The following is a 20,575-nucleotide window of genomic DNA, read 5'->3' on the forward strand; positions in this document are numbered from 1 at the left end:
CTCATCTTGAATTCCACAGAATCACTCGTATGCAAATGCTTGGTATCTAATGCAACTGTCAACTCAGCCCTCCCCTCCCTAGTGTTCCGGAAACGCCTGCGTGCGGATGGCACAGATTAAAAAGAGGACAAAACAAATGGTGCATAAGATAGGTATTAGAGATAGTGCTTTTCGTTACTACTATGTGCATAGCTGACTACCTCGTGGGTGTCCCTCGTACTTGGGTTTCGACTGCCACAACTCTCACACCGTCGTCAGGACTATGGCCCTCCGGAGCATCTTCTTTGTTGTGGACAACGGTGCGCGGCTGTGTCTCCGACTCCGGACTCTGTCGTCGTGGCTTTGATGGTTTGGATTTGGTCTTAGGTGGCGCTGCCTCCGGCTGACTGTCTGGGACTAGGACAACATCTTTCTCGGGAGATGCTTCGGGGTGCCGTGACTCTTTGGTGTCCACTACCGGTGATCTTTGGATCTCCTTAGGTTTGTCCTGGCCCGCGCTAGGTTCCGCTTCGGCTTGCGACTGTCGTTCAGAATTCACAGCCTGAGCAAGGTCCTCCGAGCCATTCGACGGCCCTTTTTTCCGGGGTGAGCGTTTGCTTTCGCTCTCCGCACCCTCCAGCACGGGACTACCGAGTAGGTAACAGACTGGCTTTTTATTCACCATAGTGTCTTTGTCACTGATCTCGTGGCGTTTGAGCTGCTCCTGCTCGTCATAAAGCATGTCAAGGAATTTGCGGAGTCGCCGTCGGAGGAGACCGGACTTCAGCGGAGGCCAGTCGTCTTTCGAATCCATCTCCTTCTGAAGAAGCTTCCTGACAAACACATCCGGATCTTGGACGAATTTCTCCAGGTACGCCAGAAGATACAGACCGCAGTCGGAATAGTTGGGCTGCAGGGGAATATCCCGGGCCCTCATACCCTTGATCAGGCCTTTGTCGATTTCGACGCCCTTCTTAGATTTGGCTTCTTCGTATAGATATTCACGAAGGGAGCTTATTGTTGGCGAACGGGGCACATTCAGCGAGTCAAAAGTAATAATGATTGGCTGGCAGACGTCGTATCTAGGGCCCGCTCGCTTTGCCTTTTGTTTGCGAGGCTTAGCTGATGGTTCGGGCAGTTGAGCAGCTTCCTTCGTACCAAGCTTCTCGGGCGTCGTCGCGTTCTCTGTGAGACTGGAAAGAGTTTTGGAAGGCCGTTCTGGGCTAGCTTCGAGTTCAGGCCACTCTTGGTCTGCAGCAGGACTCTCTGCAGGCTGGTCTTTTCCAGCCCCATCAGCTATCCTCATCGTTTCTAGGGATCGCCTAGCTAACTCCGCTCTCGTAGGGCCTGAGCCGTTAGCGTGTTTTTCTTCCTTGTCCTTATAGGTGGCTACTTCCGGCTCTGGCGTTTCAGAGATCTCCTGAACCTGACTGTCTGGTGGCCCCGAAGGCTCTTTTTCGCCTTGTGTTGGTTCATTTGGATCCAGCCCTTCCTGGACAATCCCCTGCAGGCTTGGTAAGTTGCAAATTATAGCAACATACCAGTGCGCACTTTCATTGATTGGAACCACGACATAATCATGACTGAATATGTCGACGGTCCTCGTCCACTTCTGCACGCCGTCATAATTTATGCCCCGCTTTCCTCGAGGGACATTCATAAGTGTATCGTGAAAAAAAGAGTTGAAGAAATAGACTCTCTTCGCCGCGTCACTATTGGTGCGCTCCAGATGATCTTGCAGGAATCGAATGTAGAACCCGATAAGGTTGTCATTCAAGAACTCGTTCTCGCGCAGTCGGTCAAGGTCGTAAATATCCACCTCGGCCTTCTTTTTCCCAACTAGCGGATAGACAAGGGGTCTACTACATAGTCAGCATCAATAAGTACCATGGTTTGCAGAGTTGCATACTTGTGCCACTTTTCGGTGTTTACAGCTGGCAAAGGTGGCTGCGTATTTTCATCATCGCTATCGTCACTGTCATGTTTGTCAGTCGTTTCTACCACAGAATATTGACCAGCCAATACATACCACACTACAGTAGTCGCGGAAGGAAGACGCGACATGGCTCTGGTGGTGATGCTGGACGCAGACTTCTTCACGGGAATTTCCACACCGGGGTCCGTGGCACTCTTCGACACACGGCTTGGGCTTGATTCAGGCTGCGATGGGTTCGACTTGTTGGGCTTGGGTGCAGTAAGGGAGGGGTTTGCACGTTCCCGAGAGGCGGCAGCCGGCGGCGACGGCTGTCTCCCAGCGGCAACCCCGTTTTCATCTCGCAGATTGTCCGTAAGCTTCACCCGTTTCGTGGTGTCACGCTGCTTGTCCGGGACTTGCTCAAGACCGCTTTCCGATGATGGCCGTTTAATTCCATTTGTAGATTGTTTAGTTTCTCTTTGGGCCTTGTTGAACGCTTTGTCCATCCATTCGCTACTCTCATATCAGCCTCAGTTCAATAGCAAAAGGTAGTATTCAGGAACAGCAACGAGAGCCAAAGGAAAGCGGCACGAATGGAGGACAGAGAACAGACATACCTTGACTTGTCACGAACGTCGACCTCACCCAACAAACAGCAGAATTCCTCCTTCACAGTGGAAGACATGAACTCGATATCGATCCGATTATCGAGTTCCGACGTCTTCGATAGCACTAATCTAACCTTATTGTTTGGTGATTCTGCTTTCAGGATCTGTCGTACTCTAGAAAGAGGCGCTTCAAAAACGTTCTCCGGATCTGTCTCTTGACACAGTGCGATTGCGCGGTTTGTCATGTCGACGTAAACCTCGACGGACTTGCCGTCCGATGCCTGCAGTTCGATAGGACCAGTTCGGACGAACTTCACTTTGAAGGATCGCTGGTTCAACATTTCGGAAGCTTTGGTCTTCTTGTTCTTCCGTTTCCCTTTCTTGCTTGGCCCGGAGGCTTCGAAAAGGGTTGGTTTGATGTCTTGAGACTGGTGCTCACGGCCTGTCGTGCGCTGACTTCCAAGCTCAGCTCTCTTGTCTCCAATTTGAGCGGGCGGTGGCCGCACCGTTACCGCCCCTTGAAGCTCATCGGGACTCTCCCGCGATTCAGACACCCGTCTTCTGGGTTTTGCCGCGATTTCCGGATCATGAAGCAGACCCATCTTTGTCTTATTTGCAGGGTCCTGTGATTTCGCATTTATGATTTCGACGCTTTGTAGGATCTCATGTTTGGAAGGTCGGTCCTGCTCGGCGCCGGAGTCTACGTCGGCATTGAAAGAATTGTTTCTCCGTCTTTCTTTGGTTGCATTTTTCGTGAAACGTTCGTCGCGGTCATCATCGGACGGTGCTCCGAAGTTGGGTAAGGGACCACGCTTTGGGCTTGGTTGTATCCGGGAAGGTCTCACGATATTTTCAGTGCTTCGGTACTCGTCCACTTTTGAGCGTCTGTTATTCCGCTGTTTCTTTTGCTTCCCTGAACTCTGGCTCAAAGTAGGAGACATACGTGGTGGGTGACCGGCGATGCGGGGCGCCTCCTGAGCGGGGTGCTCAACATCGTTGTCAGACGATTTTGTGAAATTTCCACGGCTGAAATCGAGGGTATCCTGGCGGCGCCGTTTATTAGGTCTTTCAGAGCCTGCGTATCCTGTGACATTTGCTGGCTGGCTGTTCCGTAGGCGATGCGGTTTTCCTTGTGCACGAACCGGTCCACTGTCTCGGCCTTTCGATATCGTATCCACGGGTCTGAAAGGTGACTTGTTCCTGCTGTCAGCACGAGCACAGAAGCATTTACAGTTCTGATCATATCATACCTTGGGCTTATTGCTCTTTGTTTGTCCTGGCACTATAGGGATTCCACCGGGGTCATTCCTAAAAAAAGTGAATCTCGCTGATCAGCATATATTCATATGGCCACTGCGCAAAATTGAACGCACCACTTATTGGGAGGAAACAACCTAAGTTCATCGTATGCTTCGGAACGCTGGCGCGACTTGGCATGTGTTGTGTCGCCAGACCTAATACCAATCGAGTTAGCATCACTCGGTCTGCTTCCGCATTGCGAGGCCATATTTACAGGCGACGCATTCCTGAATCTGATCGAGGAACAGTCTGGCGATATTGTGGACGTACAGGTCGGTGTTCGTAAGGATGTCGAAGTCCTTCGGCATTGCTGAAAGCAGTCTACCACGGCCGGTGTTAGCAGAGCGGAAAATGTAAAATTAAAGGCCGAGACATGAGTTGCGAAAGAATGATCGCATGGTAATCTGAAAAGTGCTGGGCGGAGTACGGATACTTACGGTGACCGGATCAAGACTTTCAAGAGATGTATGAAGAGATCCGTATTCTATAGGTGAACCGGAATTCCATGCGCCGGACGTCTCAGTCCGCTGTATGTGGTCGGAGGTCGCATCTGATGGGGGTGCAGGATCGGGGGAGGTTTGCGGGGAGGAGGGGGTCGACTGGAGGTGCGGCCGGAGAGGAAGTCTGAGAGTTGTTTGAAGAGTGGCATGTAGTCACGAGCGAGGTCATTGCATGACCAGACAGGCCAAGAGGGTTCTCATATTCGGCGAATACCGAGCAGAAGTGGGCATGGCGATAGAGAGAAATGCATCATGGATGGGCCAGAAAAGGCGGTGGGAGGATTCTGCCCACCGACGTGCGGAGCCCTACAAATCTGCTGACTAGTTCTAGTCCGGCCACTAGTGCCCGCACTAGTGGTGTCTCGTGCATTTGCTGTAAGATAGTCTACAGTATGGCTCTGTATTCACCATTCGGGATGCCAAATAAGTATCATTTTGCGATATATATAGTAGTACACTTCCTTCAGCACTGAGGCAGCATCTGAAGTTGACACACTTCATATTCATGATGTAATGATGTCTGTTATCATTCCTAGTAGTAGATGAGGGCATTAACACAGTCTGCGGATATATATATCCCGTTTACTACTTAATACACTTAGTATTAATACAATCACTACTATGATTGTGCCTGCGCATACCGAAGTAAATGCTACTTACTAGTATTCATAGTAGTACTACGAATGATGCCCCTAATCTTATCTACCATGATTAGACCGACTAAAACACTCGAAAATTGTGGAATGGTGTAAAACTACCAGAAAGCAACCTGGTAGAAAGACAATAATGTATTACAAGTAGCCTAGCCCAAAGTATCAGGGTAATAGTCAATCTCCATACAATAACACTTGATATTTAAATCTATACCTGTAGTGGTGTCATTATTAGAAGTGGATAGAAAGCCCTCAAATACTAGTACTTACTAGTACTTGAGATGCTCCTATCCAACCACAAACAGCATTCAAGGGCTGCAAGAATTACAAGCAGATACTAAACAGGATCAATACGTCAGCACCCCAGCTAAGCATCCACCTCCCTTCATGACACAGTATCTAAGTACATACTCCAGCTCCAAGCTATACACCTACCACGACCAAGGAACTAATGCACCACAGTACCTTAACGCAACCCACACACAGTTGCTCCGTAATGCAGGTTTAAATTCCTACAGTAGTAATGCCCTCCTACCGTCATTGAATATGATAGATCATATCCCTGCCGTAGAATATAGCAGACCAGCCTGCAGGATGTTATATGGCCGGTTTATATTGGCCGTGGCTCCACTTCAGAGATTTCGATCCAGAATATTCAGATCTAGGTCCCATGAGATGTAGGTAGAATTGATGGAGATAGTACCCGCGGGCTTGTAAGATATGAAGAGATAGGGGAAATAATTAGAAAAAGAAAAAATGAGTATTAAGTTGAAAAAGCAAAGATGTGGGTGAAGGACTGGCTTGGTAGCATTGAAAAAGGCTACCGGGGAATGGTGTCGGTGTGGGTTAAGGAATAACTTCATCGCGGTGTTTTAAGAAGTTGTCGCTTGGGGTTTAGTTTTAGTGCTTCCCGTATGAGGGAAGAAAATAGGTGTAGACAGTAGGACAAAATCGACCCAATTCCACGTGGGATCTCTAAAAGACCCGAGATTATTGGATTTAATGAAAAACCAAAAGCATGCGGGAAATAAAATTGTAGTAGTTACATGCACGATCGCCTAGTCTGGTCATATGAAAAAGTCCACTAGCAGATCAATAACTAGTTATTCCGATCACAATTCATGCAGGTGAGGAAGTAGATAGAAGAAGAAGATACTAAGTATAGCAATAATAAAAGTAGTTACGCTTCATCCCATCCGAGCACCCCAAACTTGCATATCCACGTGCAGTAGCAGCGCCCATGAATTGAAATAAAATGGTCAGAAAATAAAAACCCAAATCGAGATCACTCAGTATTTCGCCCTAAATGCCCCGATCCCAAATCATCCCAATGAGATTTTTGTGTGGCCTTTACTATACAGGATCATAACCCACGTAAAGCATGTCAAGATGTCGTGCCTTTTCCTTTATCCCCCTCGTCATTCGCCGTAACTCTTCGTCGATCGCCCAGCTGGTGTTGCTGGTTGTGGTTGTGGTTGTTATGGTGGTGATGGTGATGGTGATGGTGGTGATGGCCGGCGTTTCCGGCGGCCTTCTCCTGGCGAGCCTGGTCGATGGCCGAACGTTGGGCGATACTGTCATCGTGACTCTTCCAGACAATATTGGTGTCGGCGGGGAAGTTAAGTAGACGTTTGATTGTCTCCCTGCAGAGAATGTTAGTAAACCCGTGATGTCGCTTCCAAGGCAATGTGTCTACGTATGACATACCTGATCTTGATGTTCCGCCCGCCATCGATGCGGGTCCACACATTCAGTACATCCTCCCCGCTCCGCACACTGAGAACCGCACCACAAACCTCATCGCTAGCCTCTGCAAATTGGTCACCGATCATAGCCAGGAGAAGGTCCTCCCAGTAGCGATCCGCAACCCCTTTCTTCAGCCTCACCACCCATTTTCCACCTCGCTTATTGGCTTCGTCCTCCCATACCGGACGAATGCCTTTCTTGAAGATATGGTAGTCGGAGACGGTGGGGAGCAGAGAAGGCCTCTTTAGGTGCGAGTAGATCGACCAGAAACTCTCTACTGATGATATGGATGCAAGCGGGGCGGTAGATTTTTCGTAATCGGAGTATTTAGGTGTGGGAGGCCGGTACCAGATAATCCAAGTGGACTTGAGCGGGTGCTCCTTGAGCGTCAAGGCAACGCCCTTGGTTTTGCCAGCCTCGGCGGCGGAAGCCTGGTCGACAGGGTTTTCGCGCTTCTCGCCGGGGGTTTTCAGGTCGGAAGGTGCACCGGGGGTTTTGGGGGTTCCAAACGACGCAAAGGCACCGGAGCCCAGGCCGAATGCAGAGGAGGCGTTTGTAGACGGAGAGGACACGCCGCCGGAGAGGGGGGAGAGAGCGTTGAAAGGGTTGGACCGGCCGCCGTGGGAGCTGTCGGGGCCGAAACGCTTGGTGGCGCGGGGAAGTTCAACTCGAGCGCCGTCCGTCCCCGTCATAGACAGAGACAACTTGGAGGTGCTGTAGACAGGAACAAAAGATTAAGAAGGTTAGTTGGGTCGCATCGGCCACGCAAGTATGCGGGCAAAGTCATCGTGCGGAAGTGGGACGTACTTGGATCGGCGAGTCCAGAGGTTTGCGTTATCCATGGAGATAGCTAGTGACGGCCCAGAAAGCGAGCGATCATCAGCCGGGGACACAGGATCCGGCGGTCGGGTTGTTTTGCGAAGGGGAGGAGGAGAAAGAGATTCGAGGTGGTGGACGAAGGTATCGAGCAATAAAGGGAGATCGAGTGACACAGGACCCAAGTCTGAAAATTACTAGATAGGATTAAATTGAGGGTACAAGAAGGGACGCGGCGAGCGGAGCAGTCAGGACGGTAGTCGAGGCGAGGCGAGGGATAGAAAGTGACGAGTGTTGGTGAGGAGGAATCGTGATCGTGATCGTGAACGTGGCGAAGGAAGTTCTGAGAAGGTCGAGGGGGGAAGAAGCAGTAGATACTTTGGTAGATGTGAAGTGGGAAAGGGAAGGGAAGAAGAAATGCGGAATTGCGGTTTCTGGAAGTGAAGAAAGAACTTGGGAAAGTCGAGCACTTCCAGCTGCCCGCCAGCCAATCACCATCCCGCCCCGCCTGCCCTCCCGCTCCGTCGTTTTTCCTTGCGGCGCCCTTTATTAACCGCTGAATTTTTTCGCATCTCTTTCTCTTCTTCTTTTTCTTCTTTAAACCCAAGACCACCAACTCAAATCATCGCTGGCTGCACACTTTTGATTCTGTCGAATTTTCAACTGCACTGGCGATTCCGATGAGTGTGTCGAGAATATTTCTAAATACCCGCTTCTAAAACCATCATCACGAGGGCTCTTCCGGGCTCCATGATGCGGTGATGACCTGTATGACGGGACATGCCTTTGCCAATATCATGTTTTTAGCATTGGCTCCCTGAAAATTGAATCGTAGCAGCTGTGGAATCTTTAGTCCGGCGCATCTGTAGTAATTCGACTGTTGCCGGTGCGTTCTTCCTCTCCTTGTCCTGTCTGGCAGTCTGTTCAAATGAACAACAGCCGATGGCCGCTTCCCGGTCCCCTACGATGCATGATGAAGCTTTCATTCACATACTCTGGTAATCCGAGGTGCTCAACCGCTTCCACACTACTATTACGGTGGTGTAGGCATTTGCTGGTCGAGTGTGAGGTCCACAGGCATGTCTGATTGCCGCGATTTGCTCCTTGTTTTGCGTATTACTGCTCTGCCTCATCAGTTGCTGACGTGGCTGTTTGTAGTAGATTGTCCCATGGTAGACTAGCAATTGTCCTCAGTACGAGTTCCCTACTGCTACACTCACACTCAACGCTATTTTGGTGATTCGCTTCGGATCGACACCTCAGATCGGATGATCCTCTGCAACAACTGCCCCTGTACACAAGAATAACATGGAAAGAGAAAATGGCATTGTATTGTCGTATCAATAGAATCTATACACAGATCAAGTGTGCCCAGGATGGAAAGGCCTCAACCGTCAAAAATGCTGGACCATAAATGTAGGATGCTCGGAAGTCACATCTCCGAGGAAACTGAAGCAGCGTGCATGTCGCCCGTCGGTCATAGTTCCGCATAATAGATGATAGTGGTAGGGGTAGGTGAGGGGGAAGAAAGGGTTATGGAAGGAGTTCTGTCATAGGAGCTAGCCCCGGTGATGTTATAATTTGCGATATTTCCGTAAGATGCACAGTTTCGTCAACGCACGCTTAGGATGGCGCACATGCTTTCCGAAAACCCCTATTTCATTGTGCTGGGGTTCGAAGGTTCGTATAGTCGGCATGTTGGAGAGGGCTGCACGGATGTTACATCCAGGCTTCACTGACCCGGGTGTGGCGCAGAAGGTGGTCCGCTTTCAGACCCATCTTGCTTGACACGCTTAGGATCTCTCTCGCTCGGAGGTGCAGATGGTGCCCCCTTGCGCTTCTCCTTATCCCGCTGATACTCAGCACGACGTTCTTTGTCCCTCTCGCGACGGAGAGCCTTAGACTCGAATTCATGCCAGTCACCTTCAATATTCTCCAATCTGAGATGCATTAGTGACAGTCAAACAGGGGTTATTAAGCATTTAAACTTACTCGACGGCTTGTTGAGCACTTGGTTCCTCTGAAACAAAGTATGGGTGTGACAGAATCTCCTCGGTACTTGGCCGTTTTGTAGGATCGTAGCGGAATATTTGCGAAACCAAATCTAGAGCAGCGGGTGATAGAACTTCCCGGTAGACCTCTTCGAATATCCTCTTGCGTCGCTCAGTCGGCCGCATCAGCTCGAACCAGGGCATCTCGACAATGTCTGGCCACTCTTGCCGAGTCGGCGTACCAAGGGAATTGTAAAGCTTCTCCAATTGACTGATCTCTCCGCCCTCGCCAGGAAAGACGGCCTTCTTCGTAAACATCTCCACGTATACGCACGCCGCACTCCAGACATCGACCGCCGGTCCATACCTGGTTTCACCCAACAAAAGTTCGGGTGGTCGATACCATATGGTGATGACACGATTGGTGTAATCTAGTTGGCGACTCTTAGAAAAGAAACGGGCCAATCCAAAGTCCGCAAATTTCAGTTGTCCTCTGTTGCTGATGAGGATGTTGGCGGCCTTAATGTCACGATGCATGACTCCACGGTGGTGCAGGTAGTTCAAGCCCTCAAACATCTGTTTAGCCAAGTCTTTCTTGTGAGCTGCCGTCAGCGTGAAGGTTGGATGATTGATCAAGCCAGTCAGATCGTGCGAGAGATATTCAAAGACCATGAAACACTCGTTTCTCTCAACCATTACTTCCAACAGGCTGACAACGTTGTTGTTGCGAAGATGTTGAAGTAGTTTGATCTCCCGCACAGCTGTGACGGGAAAGCCGTCCTTCTCGCCTTCCATTCGGATCTTTTTCAAAGCAACCTTTTTCTGTGTGTAGACATGAATTGCCTTGAAAACCTTTCCATATGTACCGGCACCAATGACAGACTCATTGCCAGGCTTTCGATAATAGACCGAGTCCGACTGGGCAAACTCGTCGGATAGGGTAGGACGTGGCTTGGGACGGGTCATGATCTTTGGCTGCTTTTTTGGTTCAGGAGAACGCTCGCGACGGCGCTCGGGACGGAAGTCTTGTCTTCGATCACCTCTCCTTCTTTCATTGCGATGTTCGAATCGTCGGTCGTCTCTTCTCATATCGCGTGGGTCACGAGCTTCACGAAAGCTGCGGGGTTCCCGGAATTCTCTGCGGTCCATCCTCCCTCGATCTCGGTCCCTGTCGCGCGGCCGATCACGGTCGCGGTCCCTATCTCTGTCACGATCACGACGGTCATAACGTGTGTCAGGCTTAAACTTCGGTGGCGGCGGGCCACTCGATAACCTATTGCGGGGAGGTGGTTCAGCAGCGCGCGGCGGTGGCTCTCGTGCCAGCATTCTTTGGGCCAAGTCGGGAACCGGCTTGGGAGCTGGAGCCGGGGTAGTCTTTGCCTTGAAAGCGAAACTGATTTTGCCCCCTTTGTTGGGGGTAGCAGATGAACTAGATTGTTGCGTAGCATTAGTTGGAGGTGGGTTGCCTTGAGCATCACCTCCCGCAGTAGCCTTCGAACCGTCATCTTCTGTGTGGGTTTCTTTCCTTGATGGTGCAAACCGGTCACCATTATCGTCAACATGGGATCTTTCTTCGTTGGCCGGGGGCGGTGGTGGGCTGGCTGATGGTTGCCTATAGGGCTCGTGAGGGCTGGAAGGGCCTCGACCTCGGGAATCACCCCTCCAATGTGCTTTGTTAAAATTGCTTCGGCCATGTGGTGGTCCATTATTATGGCCCTGAGGCCCCGAGTTCATAAAGCGACGGTCGCTGCCATGTCCTTGATAGCCGCCACGGTACCCTGAATGTCCACCACGGTAAGATGGCCCTGAATATGACGAACTGTGACCATGTGGACCACTCGTAGTGTAGTTGTTCTGCCGGTACGGAGAGGTAGGGCTATATATTTGTCCGATGTTAGTCTGATGCTGCGGAAAAGTGTCCTGAGATGGCTCGACTTACACATGCTGACCTCGTCCGCCGCGTCCGCCCGAGTACGGAGAACCAGGCTGTGGCGATCCGTGGTAGGAATTCGTCGGAGTAGCGTTCTGCATCGTCGAGGAGTATTGGGAAGCATCGGCATACGGTCGAGATGTTCGCGGGCGCTGGAATGCATCGCGTGATGTCTCCCCGTTAGCCGAAACACTGGCATTATCTGCATCATGTCCCGGAGCTTCCCGAGACGGGGACAGAGACCTGAACGAGTCACCCGCAGCTGAGCGGGCGGGTCTGGCGGAGTTCATCGTCGGATCACCCAGAGAATTGCGGCGAGAAGCTATAGATAATCTCGAATCACCGGACTGCACAGAGTGACGCGAAGGTGATCGATAGCGGGGCTCGTTCTCGAGTTCGTCTTCCGGCAAAGGGCTATGAAAGCGACGCCGAGGGTATGCGTAAGATTTCCCACCACGTACGGGAGACCTAGAGCGCCTAGGTCGTGGGGATATTGGACGTCTACCCCCGGGTGGGCGTCTATCTCTCCCTCGTCGGGGGGATGGTCTCCGACCAGACCGACCCCGAGTTGCGAATCGTCCTCGCCTGTTGGATGGCGGACCTCGATCCAGGTCGTCACTGTGATTGGAAGGAGGATAGCGATGACTTGGCCGGGTGGGAGGCTGATCGAAGCCACTGGGAGAAGGACTGCGCGTCCTTTTACGCTTGAAGGGAGGCGGAGCGGATGGTGAGTGGTCGCGCCGATGGTGGCCTCTATCGTTGGTGTTTTCAGCTTCGAGAGAACGACGCGATTCCAAGCCAGGATAATCAGCGGGTAATGGTGAGCGATCACGGCCTAGTTTCCGACCAGGGTGAAATTCCGAATGTGGATGACCAGGGGAGCCACGGGCGGAGACGGTGCTAGGGGACAAATCACGGTGTTGGCGAGGTTCGTGGTGAGGTGGAGGAGGAAAGGGACGCGGTGGCGGCGACCGTAGAGGAAGCTCGTCGTCGGGTCTGCCCTCTTTGGGTCGGCGACGACGCTCACGGTCGCGAAATTTGTCCCTTCCCCTATCGCGGTACGAGCCTCGAGGCCGGTGCTTCTCCCGGTCTCTGGGGTCTCTAGTGTCGCTGGTGGCTCTCCACTGGTCTCTCAACACCGGACTCCTGCGGGACCCAGCCATGTATTCTCCTTCAGCTGCATCGGATTCCAACAGAAAAGGAAGGAAAAGCAGCAGGGATCAGAATGACCGGCCCACTGACGGATGAGGAGGTTCGCATGTAGATGTCAGCGTTAGGATAATCCGGTGGAGCCTATCCTCTCGTCTAGGCTGGTCGGGGCGTGTGTCGGCCGCGTTCACAGTTCTCTTTCTGTCGGGGGATTGGGTGGTGCGGAAGACCGGTTTTTCCGGGGGGTTTTGAGTTGACGGAGGGAGGATGGGAAAAAGGCGTCGCAAAGGCCGGCAGTTCTGGGCAGAAGCAGATCGTCAATGTCCGGGAACACTTTTCGAACCGGCTGCAGAATGTAAAGTGCAGGGGAAAATAGGTATTCTAGAAGTGAGAAGAGGGGGGGGACAGACGCACCTCGCAGTCTTTCTTTTTGGTTGGTCCCGAGGGGGATTAATTTGCTTCCTGTGGCCGCTTTCGTTGGCCTTGGAGCACTAGATAATACGAAGAACCACCATGAGTTGCAAGGTGGTGATGGAACGGGAGTCTACTTTGATGGCGGGAGATTTTTAGTGAAGAGAGTCAGTCCAGCAGGTGACTCTGGGGCGGCCCAACACCGACGAGCCGCTGATCCAGTGTTCCTCCTTGTCCGATCCCTTCTTCCTCTTTCACTTCCGGGGTTGCCAGTAGTTTGGCTCTTACTACGGATGCTGGCGCAAGGCCGCGGTGCAGAGACGGCAAGACCAGGTGACGGCCAGTATTGCTGTCCGGTATGACCCCTTAGGACGCTTTGGCCTGGGGTACGGAGAGACATGGAGGCATTCAGTTGTCGAAATCCCCCAGTCAAATATGAGCGTCGCTGAATAGCACATCCTCAGCCCAGCAGTATTCACTCCATGCCCCTGCCTCGATCATGGCCATTGTTTCCATGTCCGGGCCACGGGAGGGCTTCAAGTCTTCTCTTCCATCATGGTCCAGCTGCACCGAACTCTGCCTTTTCTCCTACCCCTTCTTGCACTTCTGCCAATGATGATCTGTCTTGGGTTCATGTTCGGGTATTTCGTCTTTCCTCCAATATTTGTCGCGTAAAACATCACCATGTCTTCCCCCACCTTTTACAGGCTCGTCACCTGCATATAGCGCTTTTGGTCGCTGGCTGGAATAGGAAGCATATCCTTCCCACAACAGAACACACCTATCTACGGGGAGCAAATAAACCGCAAATTGACAAACATTGACAAAAATGATCAGAGCAAACACCTTGCCCAGGCGAGTTGTAGTAGCAGCACCGACGCAGATGGAGGATGATTCCGCAGTGTTCAGTTGCGGCTCACCAGATTAGTTTCTTGCCATCAGTGGGTGTGGTGTAACAAATTGAGCTATCGTAGGCGCCCAAAAATGCCCAAGCGCCGTTCACTGCTTAACGTATTCAAGGCTCGCATGCTTCCTGACAATGATCAAGAACAAGAAGCAGAAGGGGTTGATGTTGAAAGACAGCGGTGTAAGTCTTCGAGATACCGAAGACATAGGGTAGTCGAGCCTTGTAAATGGGGAAAATATCAGGTATCATAGAGGACAATGTCATCCGTCTAATTACTCAGTTGTTCGACGGTCGGCGACCTGACTTGGGCACACCACGTCGAAACCATGTTTGAATCCTGGGTAAGAACCGAAGGTAGGCTCTAGCTATATCACAAGCCACGCCACAGATACAGGTAGTTGTACTCACACTCTTCCAATGTCTGGAGAGCATACGGTTAATGTTTGCCATGTACGTACCTGCCGTTGATGGTTGGGGTGAAGTCATTGAGCCTCGAGGAACTCCGGGGAAATCCGGCATCTAAGCCTACCCAGCAAACACATGGCCTGCCAACCATACTGGTTGTGAGAGCAGAAAGAGGTAATTTCCCAACCATCCTGAGGTAAATCGGCCATCAAAAGCCACTTGCGAAAGCGATGTTTATCAAGGGTACCGCAGAGGATCGAGACGTGGCTGTTCATGACGTGTATGTAGGCGGTGGAGATGCGGGCTTTAGGTGAGGCACTCCCAGTCCAACTCAACCGAACACATCGTAAACGTACGTGGCTAGGACCAACCCTAGCGGGCTGATTAACGTGCAAAGAGGTCCCAAAGTCATCTTTATTGCTCCAGGGACCTCCAGCCAGAGCTTATCCGCAACGAAATATCAGAGGACAGGGGCTGGTCGGTACATGGACTCTTGTTGACTTTGGTGACAGGTCAAGGGTGGCCGTAAGCTTGAAGCAACGGAGGGAATGCCGCCCGCGGTCACGTGGTTCGGCACCGGATTAGCCTGGTCTCCGGGGCTCGATAGTATAGCCACCAAGATTATGGATTATTCAAGTTTGTTGTTGACTTGCTTTAGAAAGAACGCTTAGAGCTTATGACTTACTAGTCTTCACAGTTGGCTAGCGGGGATATAGCTAATATAATTTGCAGTATGACTGTCCATTGTATCTAGTATAGAGCTTTGCTAAAGCCGAAGTTGAACTAAATCTTTCCTATTGCACTGCATTAAATTCTGCTCTAAATCCTTCCTAGAGACTAAAATCATTTTATTTCGTTACCATTGCCTGGGCTACTATTCTCTGGTGTGATTACCCTGCTAAGCGGGATATGCTCTGCTTGTTTACTAGTACTTTGATAGCATGTAACCTGTCTTGCCAGTACTAAGTTCTAAAAAGACTTAGTAGACAATCTAGAGGAAGAGACTGGAAAGACTGCTAGCAGACATCAACACTCTAATCTCATGTTCTGGTAGTTTTTGAACCTTTTCTTTGTTATACATATTTTCTACTAGCAGGGACTATAAATTATATTTGCTTCTTTTCCTTGCTATTCTAATTTCCTTACTGACTCCTAGACTAGTCCCCAACCCCTACTAGTATTGAGCAATTATAAGTCCATAAAGAAGAACGCCAACAATCTGGTGTTGCCCAGTACCTCCCAGATTTACTTACAAAACACCCAGGTAATATATGCCGATGCAAAGAGATTTCGAGCTCTACTGCCAATGCTCCCCTCCAACCCGCTTACCGAGTATGCTATCCAACAGCTGCTTGGGAGGATTCGCAGATGAGACATCCTATACGGTGCTAATCCCATTTGAGTGTGCACGCCATTTTAGCAGATCTTCAGTTCAGACCTATCATCAATCATCTGGTTGATCGATCCGATTCCCTCTTTTCTTGTGATATAAATAGCCCGTATTCCCTCATACTCCTCACGAGCACCCCCTTGTCTTGCACAGACAAATTCTCCATATGATTACCACCACCACCCTTACCACTCAAACCGCATCATGATTCTCAGCGGACTTGAAGTCGTCACCCGCCAACTGGTGCGGAATCTCCGTGGTGCCATCCAACAACAACCCTGGGGCATTGATCTCACCCTTCGTCAGATCTCCAAATGGACCTCCGCAGCGACTATTGACTTCGATAATACGAAGCGTCAGGCAGCCAGAACCTCTATCTTGCCATTTGATAACACAAGTCACGCCATTACACTGCCACCAGGCGCTTATTTGGCCGACTTCAACGAAACAGTTCACGTTCCACGGGACTACATGGGCAGCATCTTCGCGCGGTCATCCCTCTGGCGCTCCGGGGTGGGTATTACGGCGGGTGTTGTCGACGCCGGGTATGAAGGTGCTCTCGGTGCCCTGATGGAGGTCAAGAATTCCCACGGCGTCGTACTGTATCGAGACGCCAAGCTCGCGCAGATTGTCTTTGAGGAGTTGAGCGAAGAGGTGGAAGGATATAATGGTATCTACCAGGCTTCCACGAGCAGTGTTGGGCGTGATGGAACGGGTCAGACTTGAAACACTCAAGCAGGGGATACTATACTTAAGAGGTGAGGCACGCATTGGAACACTCGACGACATCGTAGCTAGACCGGCCACTCAGGTTTGGCATGGAGTTTTCTTCTCCCGTACCATCGATTTTGAACTTGACCAGCGATTACCAAGTGGATTACCTCTACAATGCGTCGCCACTGGCATCATTGGCCCCATTGCCATTCTCCAGCTTGGTGTGCCACTGATATTAATAGGTTGCTTTTGGAGGAGATCATAATGGATCTGAACTAGGCATACCTAGAGAAGACACGAAAAAGAATATTAGTCCAAATGACTCTTAGAATGAATATGGAGGGAAAGGTATTCTTGCTTTAGCATAAAGAAAGCATTTTTTTTTACCGTAGATTTGAACATGGTGAAGGTTCAGCATATAATTGGACTAGATGATGTTTACTAATAAAGTCTGTAACTGCAAGAGTATGCTGAATCGACAGAGTAGCTAGAGCAGATATGATATGGCACTATGTTAGAGTAATTGCAATACTAGCTAAAAGAAGAAACAGTAGAGATAGTAGCCGAAGTACTGTACTTCATGTAGGTTTGTAGGGCATACAAACTGGAGAACAGCTAGTTAGAATGATATGATGTTGTTGGCATCCACTGGAGCCTGGCATCACCTGATCCATCGCCACCTCTGCCCATGTGGTCCCTGCTCACTACCACCATCACACCGTATTGGAATCTTGACCATAGACATATACAAGGACTTATTTCCTGACCTACCTATTGGAACATAATGGCAATACTAGCGGCTTATTATCAATATTTCCTGTTTCTTAGCACTCGGACTCTATAACTAAGGTGCCGATAGCACTCAGTCTTGAAGAGAACTGATCAACGCCGTATTCGATACTGTGAATCTCTCAATGAGTATTCATCCTCATGTAAGTATGCGTGACAAGTGCTCTCTGACCCACTGCTAACCTTCTTACTGGCGAAATACACAGCAAGTCTGGTCACTGATGAAACATATACTCTTCTTTCATGGGATTTACAGCTTGTCAAATTTTAATGGCCTGGAATCGCCCCTCTATGATCTCCAGAACTCAACAATTGATATCCTAGATATGGCCTCTCCCTATAACAGCAATTTCTGTCGCCTTTTTTTTTTTTTTTTTTTTTTTTGGCACGTCAATGTGGATCAGACAAGCCTTCCACCCACTCTCTTTATTTGAAACTGGTCTGCGAACTGCGTGCCAACAATACACCGTTCTTGTGATTCTTCCCATCCACAAACCAGCACTCGCAAGTGTTCGTCCGATACCTTGGAGATGAACAACTACTTTGACCGCCATATCCTTTAATCAGCGTCAGAAAGGCTACAATCAATGGTTGCTGCATGATGATGGGGTGCATTACGTGGTTCCCGAACCAAGCATTTTTCTTAAAGAGCAGGCGATGCCCCACAGTGTTTGACGATTGTGATAGCTAAATCACGTTGCTGACTGGCGATAGGTCTGAGTTCTATCATCGCTCCTGGTATACGTTCGGAATATGTCAAAGTACTGAACCCATTGTGGATATTCGTCGTCATCAACGGTGCCGTCAGTGCCGTGCAGAAATTGGACGTGGGTCTGAAAGAAGCACACTTTAAGCTTACCAGTGATAAGATCATAAGGTCGTTGGAGGTCCACTCATTCGTGACCTCCAACCACCGGTTTTGTCGATTGACGAGCTACAGATTCCACCATCTACTTTTAGTCCACACTCCATTGTTTCTTCCCGTGCATCCACGGTGTTCTACCGGCGGAGACTAGCCCTCGTTAGGCAACAATCGGCACATCTCCCGTTTATCAACAACAGAGTGAGTGGGGGATCTCTATCTAACCTATTGAACAGGATAGCAACACCCTCTAATTGGAATGCTGCTTTACTGTGAAGAGCATGATATCCGCTTTTGTCTCCAACGATCAATCTATATGGCTCGGAAAATGCAGGTACCGGGCTAGGCTTTCCCCTCCTTTCTCGGTTGGAGTAACCGTTCCTGGAAATAGTAGCTGACCTTGATTTGATGCGGCCGACGTCTCACGATCTCCTTTTGTAGATATATAAGCAGTTCTCTCACTCTGCTTGTTTGAATTTCAACCCGTCAGACTTCTAACCGTCACTCTTTTATCAGTACAGCCATTCTTTTCCTACTTGACATATCAACCCCATGAAGTCCGCTACACCCTTCCTCGCCGCAGCCGGCGTGGCTGCAGCCAAGAACTGTAGTGTCGACACCATTGCTCGATTCCTTCCCAAGAATGCAACTGTCTTCTACGCCAATCATTACGAAAAGGGATATAACTTCACCCCTCCCATTGAATACAACTATGGCCTGACCTCCGACCCCATGGGCATCAGCGCCTACGAACTTCCTCTTGCAGGCTGTGTTGCCCAGGCCAACATCTCCCTGCCCAACAACACCCAGCACAGCGTCGGTCTAGTCCTGCCCGACGAATGGAACGGTAGATTCATGGCCGTCGGCAACGGCGAATTCTCCGGATCTGTCGGCTGGTCTTCCATCATCAACACCATGTGGTACGGCTTCGCCAGTGTATCTACCGATACCGGCCACGAGGGCAACAACGGAAGCTTCGGCTACCACAACGAAGCTGCCCTCATCAACTGGGGCTACCGCGCCCTCCACGACGCCGTAGTCAACGGCAAGAAGGTCACCGAGGGCTACTATGGAAAGGACATCTCATACAGCTACTACCGGGGTTGCTCCGCCGGTGGCAAGCAGGGCTTCAAAGAAGTCGAAATGTTCCCCGACGACTTCGACGGCGTAGTTGCCGGCGCACCAGCCTGGTGGACTTCCCACCAGCAGCTCTGGAACGTCCTCACTGCCATCTGGAACCTCCCCGAAACCGCCGACTACCACGTCAGCGACGCCCAAATGACCGCCGTCCAGGACGAGATCCTGAAGCAGTGCGATCCCCAAGACGGCCTGAAAGACAACATCATGCAGAACCCCTTCGGCTGTGTCTTCGACCCCGTTCCCGTGATGTGCAACGCTACCTCCTCCAACGATACCTGCGTGACCCCTGCCCAACTCAAGACTGTCAACAAGCTCTTCAACCCCTGGTACGAAGCCAACGACACCCTCATCTTCCCCGGCTACACCCTGGGCACTGAAGTCGGCGCCCCCAGCCTGGACGACGACTTCGTCACCTACATCCAATACATGCTCCAGATCGGCGGCGACTGGACCTGGAAGGACTGGAACCCAGACCTCGTGGCCCTCTCCGACAAAATCAACCCCGGAAACGCCACAGCCGACGACTTCGACATCTCCCCCTTCTACAAGAAGGGAGGCAAACTCCTCCACTACCACGGCTACTCCGACCCGTCCATCGCCACCGGCTCTTCCGTCTACCTGTACAACCACATCCAGGAAGCCCTCCGTCCCCAGGACATCCCCATCGACGACTTCTACCGCTTCTTCCTGATCCCCGGTATGGAGCACTGCACCAGCACGCCCTCCGACCAGGACGCCCCCTACTACATGAACGGAGACAGCCAGGCTAGTACTCTCTCTGGAACCGTGTTTGGAGTGCCCGGATTCAATGACCCCAAGCACGATCTCGTCTTGGCTATTATGAACTGGGTCGAGAATGGCACTGCCCCTGACTATCTCATCCCGACTAAGTACAAGAATGATGATGTTGCTGATGGCGTCGACAAGCAGAGACCGATTTGCCCTCATCCCCAGCTGGCTAAGTACAAGGGCTCTGGTGATGTGAATAAGGCTGAGAACTGGTACTGCGGTACTCTTTACTAGGGGATGGGTCCTGCTCTTTAGGTGTATATGGATGGATGTTTGATTTGTTGTGGTTGGTGCTGCTTTGGTACCTGTTCGTGTGTATATAGTACCGACTGGGACCTTGGGTTCTGTATCATAATAGTGTAGTAGATGCTTGATACACTTTTGTAATATAAAATGTCCAAGAATGCTATCGGTACTTCTGGTTTTACGTGTTTCACAGTCGCAGTATCTGGAATTGGTGCGGGCATAGGTTAGAAGGATACATTGCTTTGCCTTCTACCCTAGTTAATCATACATTTGAAGTCAATAAAAGGACTTTCTTGGCTTAGAGGTCTAGACAGTAGTTATTTCATACGTGATTGA

At 50.6% G+C, this 20,575-nt stretch overlaps 5 protein-coding genes across 5 annotated transcripts; 2 read left to right on the top strand and 3 right to left on the bottom strand.

Annotated features, from left to right (window-relative positions):
• Positions 1-48: 48 nt before the first annotated feature.
• BO83DRAFT_443765 (Ulp1 protease) lies at positions 49-4,450 on the bottom strand (the record flags this gene model as incomplete). Its single annotated transcript, XM_025536462.1, has 9 exons — positions 49-1,838; positions 1,889-1,954; positions 2,009-2,407; positions 2,512-3,695; positions 3,753-3,810; positions 3,876-3,956; positions 4,016-4,122; positions 4,239-4,351; positions 4,402-4,450. The coding sequence occupies 9 exons, from the start codon at positions 4,448-4,450 to the stop codon at positions 197-199; spliced, it is 3,699 nt and encodes a 1,232-aa protein (XP_025388855.1). The 3' UTR covers positions 49-196.
• A 1,617-nt stretch (positions 4,451-6,067) lies between these two features.
• On the bottom strand, positions 6,068-7,934 carry BO83DRAFT_436806 (eukaryotic translation initiation factor 4E). The gene is made up of 3 exons (XM_025535983.1): positions 7,508-7,934; positions 6,662-7,414; positions 6,068-6,597 (listed from the first exon to the last, which is right to left on the bottom strand). Exons 1-3 carry the CDS (start codon positions 7,540-7,542, stop codon positions 6,339-6,341), a joined length of 1,047 nt encoding a protein of 348 aa, XP_025388856.1. The 5' UTR covers positions 7,543-7,934; the 3' UTR covers positions 6,068-6,338.
• Positions 7,935-9,248: 1,314 nt separating this feature from the next.
• BO83DRAFT_398171 (putative protein kinase) lies at positions 9,249-12,600 on the bottom strand (the record flags this gene model as incomplete). Its single annotated transcript, XM_025533234.1, has 3 exons — positions 9,249-9,456; positions 9,509-11,383; positions 11,447-12,600. 3 exons carry the CDS (start codon positions 12,598-12,600, stop codon positions 9,249-9,251), a joined length of 3,237 nt encoding a protein of 1,078 aa, XP_025388857.1.
• Positions 12,601-15,903: 3,303 nt separating this feature from the next.
• On the top strand, positions 15,904-18,318 carry BO83DRAFT_436808 (putative dUTPase; the record flags this gene model as incomplete). Its single annotated transcript, XM_025535984.1, has 4 exons — positions 15,904-16,414; positions 17,917-18,089; positions 18,143-18,265; positions 18,301-18,318. The coding sequence occupies 4 exons, from the start codon at positions 15,904-15,906 to the stop codon at positions 18,316-18,318; spliced, it is 825 nt and encodes a 274-aa protein (XP_025388858.1).
• Positions 18,319-18,324: 6 nt separating this feature from the next.
• On the top strand, positions 18,325-20,236 carry BO83DRAFT_14918 (tannase and feruloyl esterase). The gene is made up of 2 exons (XM_025526229.1): positions 18,325-18,394; positions 18,456-20,236. The coding sequence occupies exon 2, from the start codon at positions 18,617-18,619 to the stop codon at positions 20,225-20,227; it is 1,611 nt and encodes a 536-aa protein (XP_025388859.1). The 5' UTR covers positions 18,325-18,394; positions 18,456-18,616; the 3' UTR covers positions 20,228-20,236.
• Positions 20,237-20,575: the final 339 nt, after the last annotated feature.

This window comes from Aspergillus eucalypticola, assembly GCF_003184535.1.
Source record: "Aspergillus eucalypticola CBS 122712 chromosome Unknown BO83scaffold_10, whole genome shotgun sequence".
Taxonomy (NCBI): Eukaryota; Fungi; Ascomycota; class Eurotiomycetes; order Eurotiales; family Aspergillaceae; genus Aspergillus; species Aspergillus eucalypticola.

Bases quoted from the DNA above. Each gene is read 5' to 3' on its own strand.
- BO83DRAFT_436806 (XM_025535983.1), bottom strand. From the start codon at position 7,542: ATGGATAACGCAAACCTCTGGACTCGCCGATCCAA. The intron at 7,415-7,507 runs GTACGTCCCACT...TCCTGTCTACAG, and splicing joins CTCTGGACTCGCCGATCCAA to CACCTCCAAGTTGTCTCTGT. The intron at 6,598-6,661 runs GTATGTCATACG...CATTCTCTGCAG, and splicing joins GGGCGGAACATCAAGATCAG to GGAGACAATCAAACGTCTAC.
- BO83DRAFT_14918 (XM_025526229.1), top strand. From the start codon at position 18,617: ATGAAGTCCGCTACACCCTTCCTCGCCGCAGCCGGCGTGGCTGCAGCC.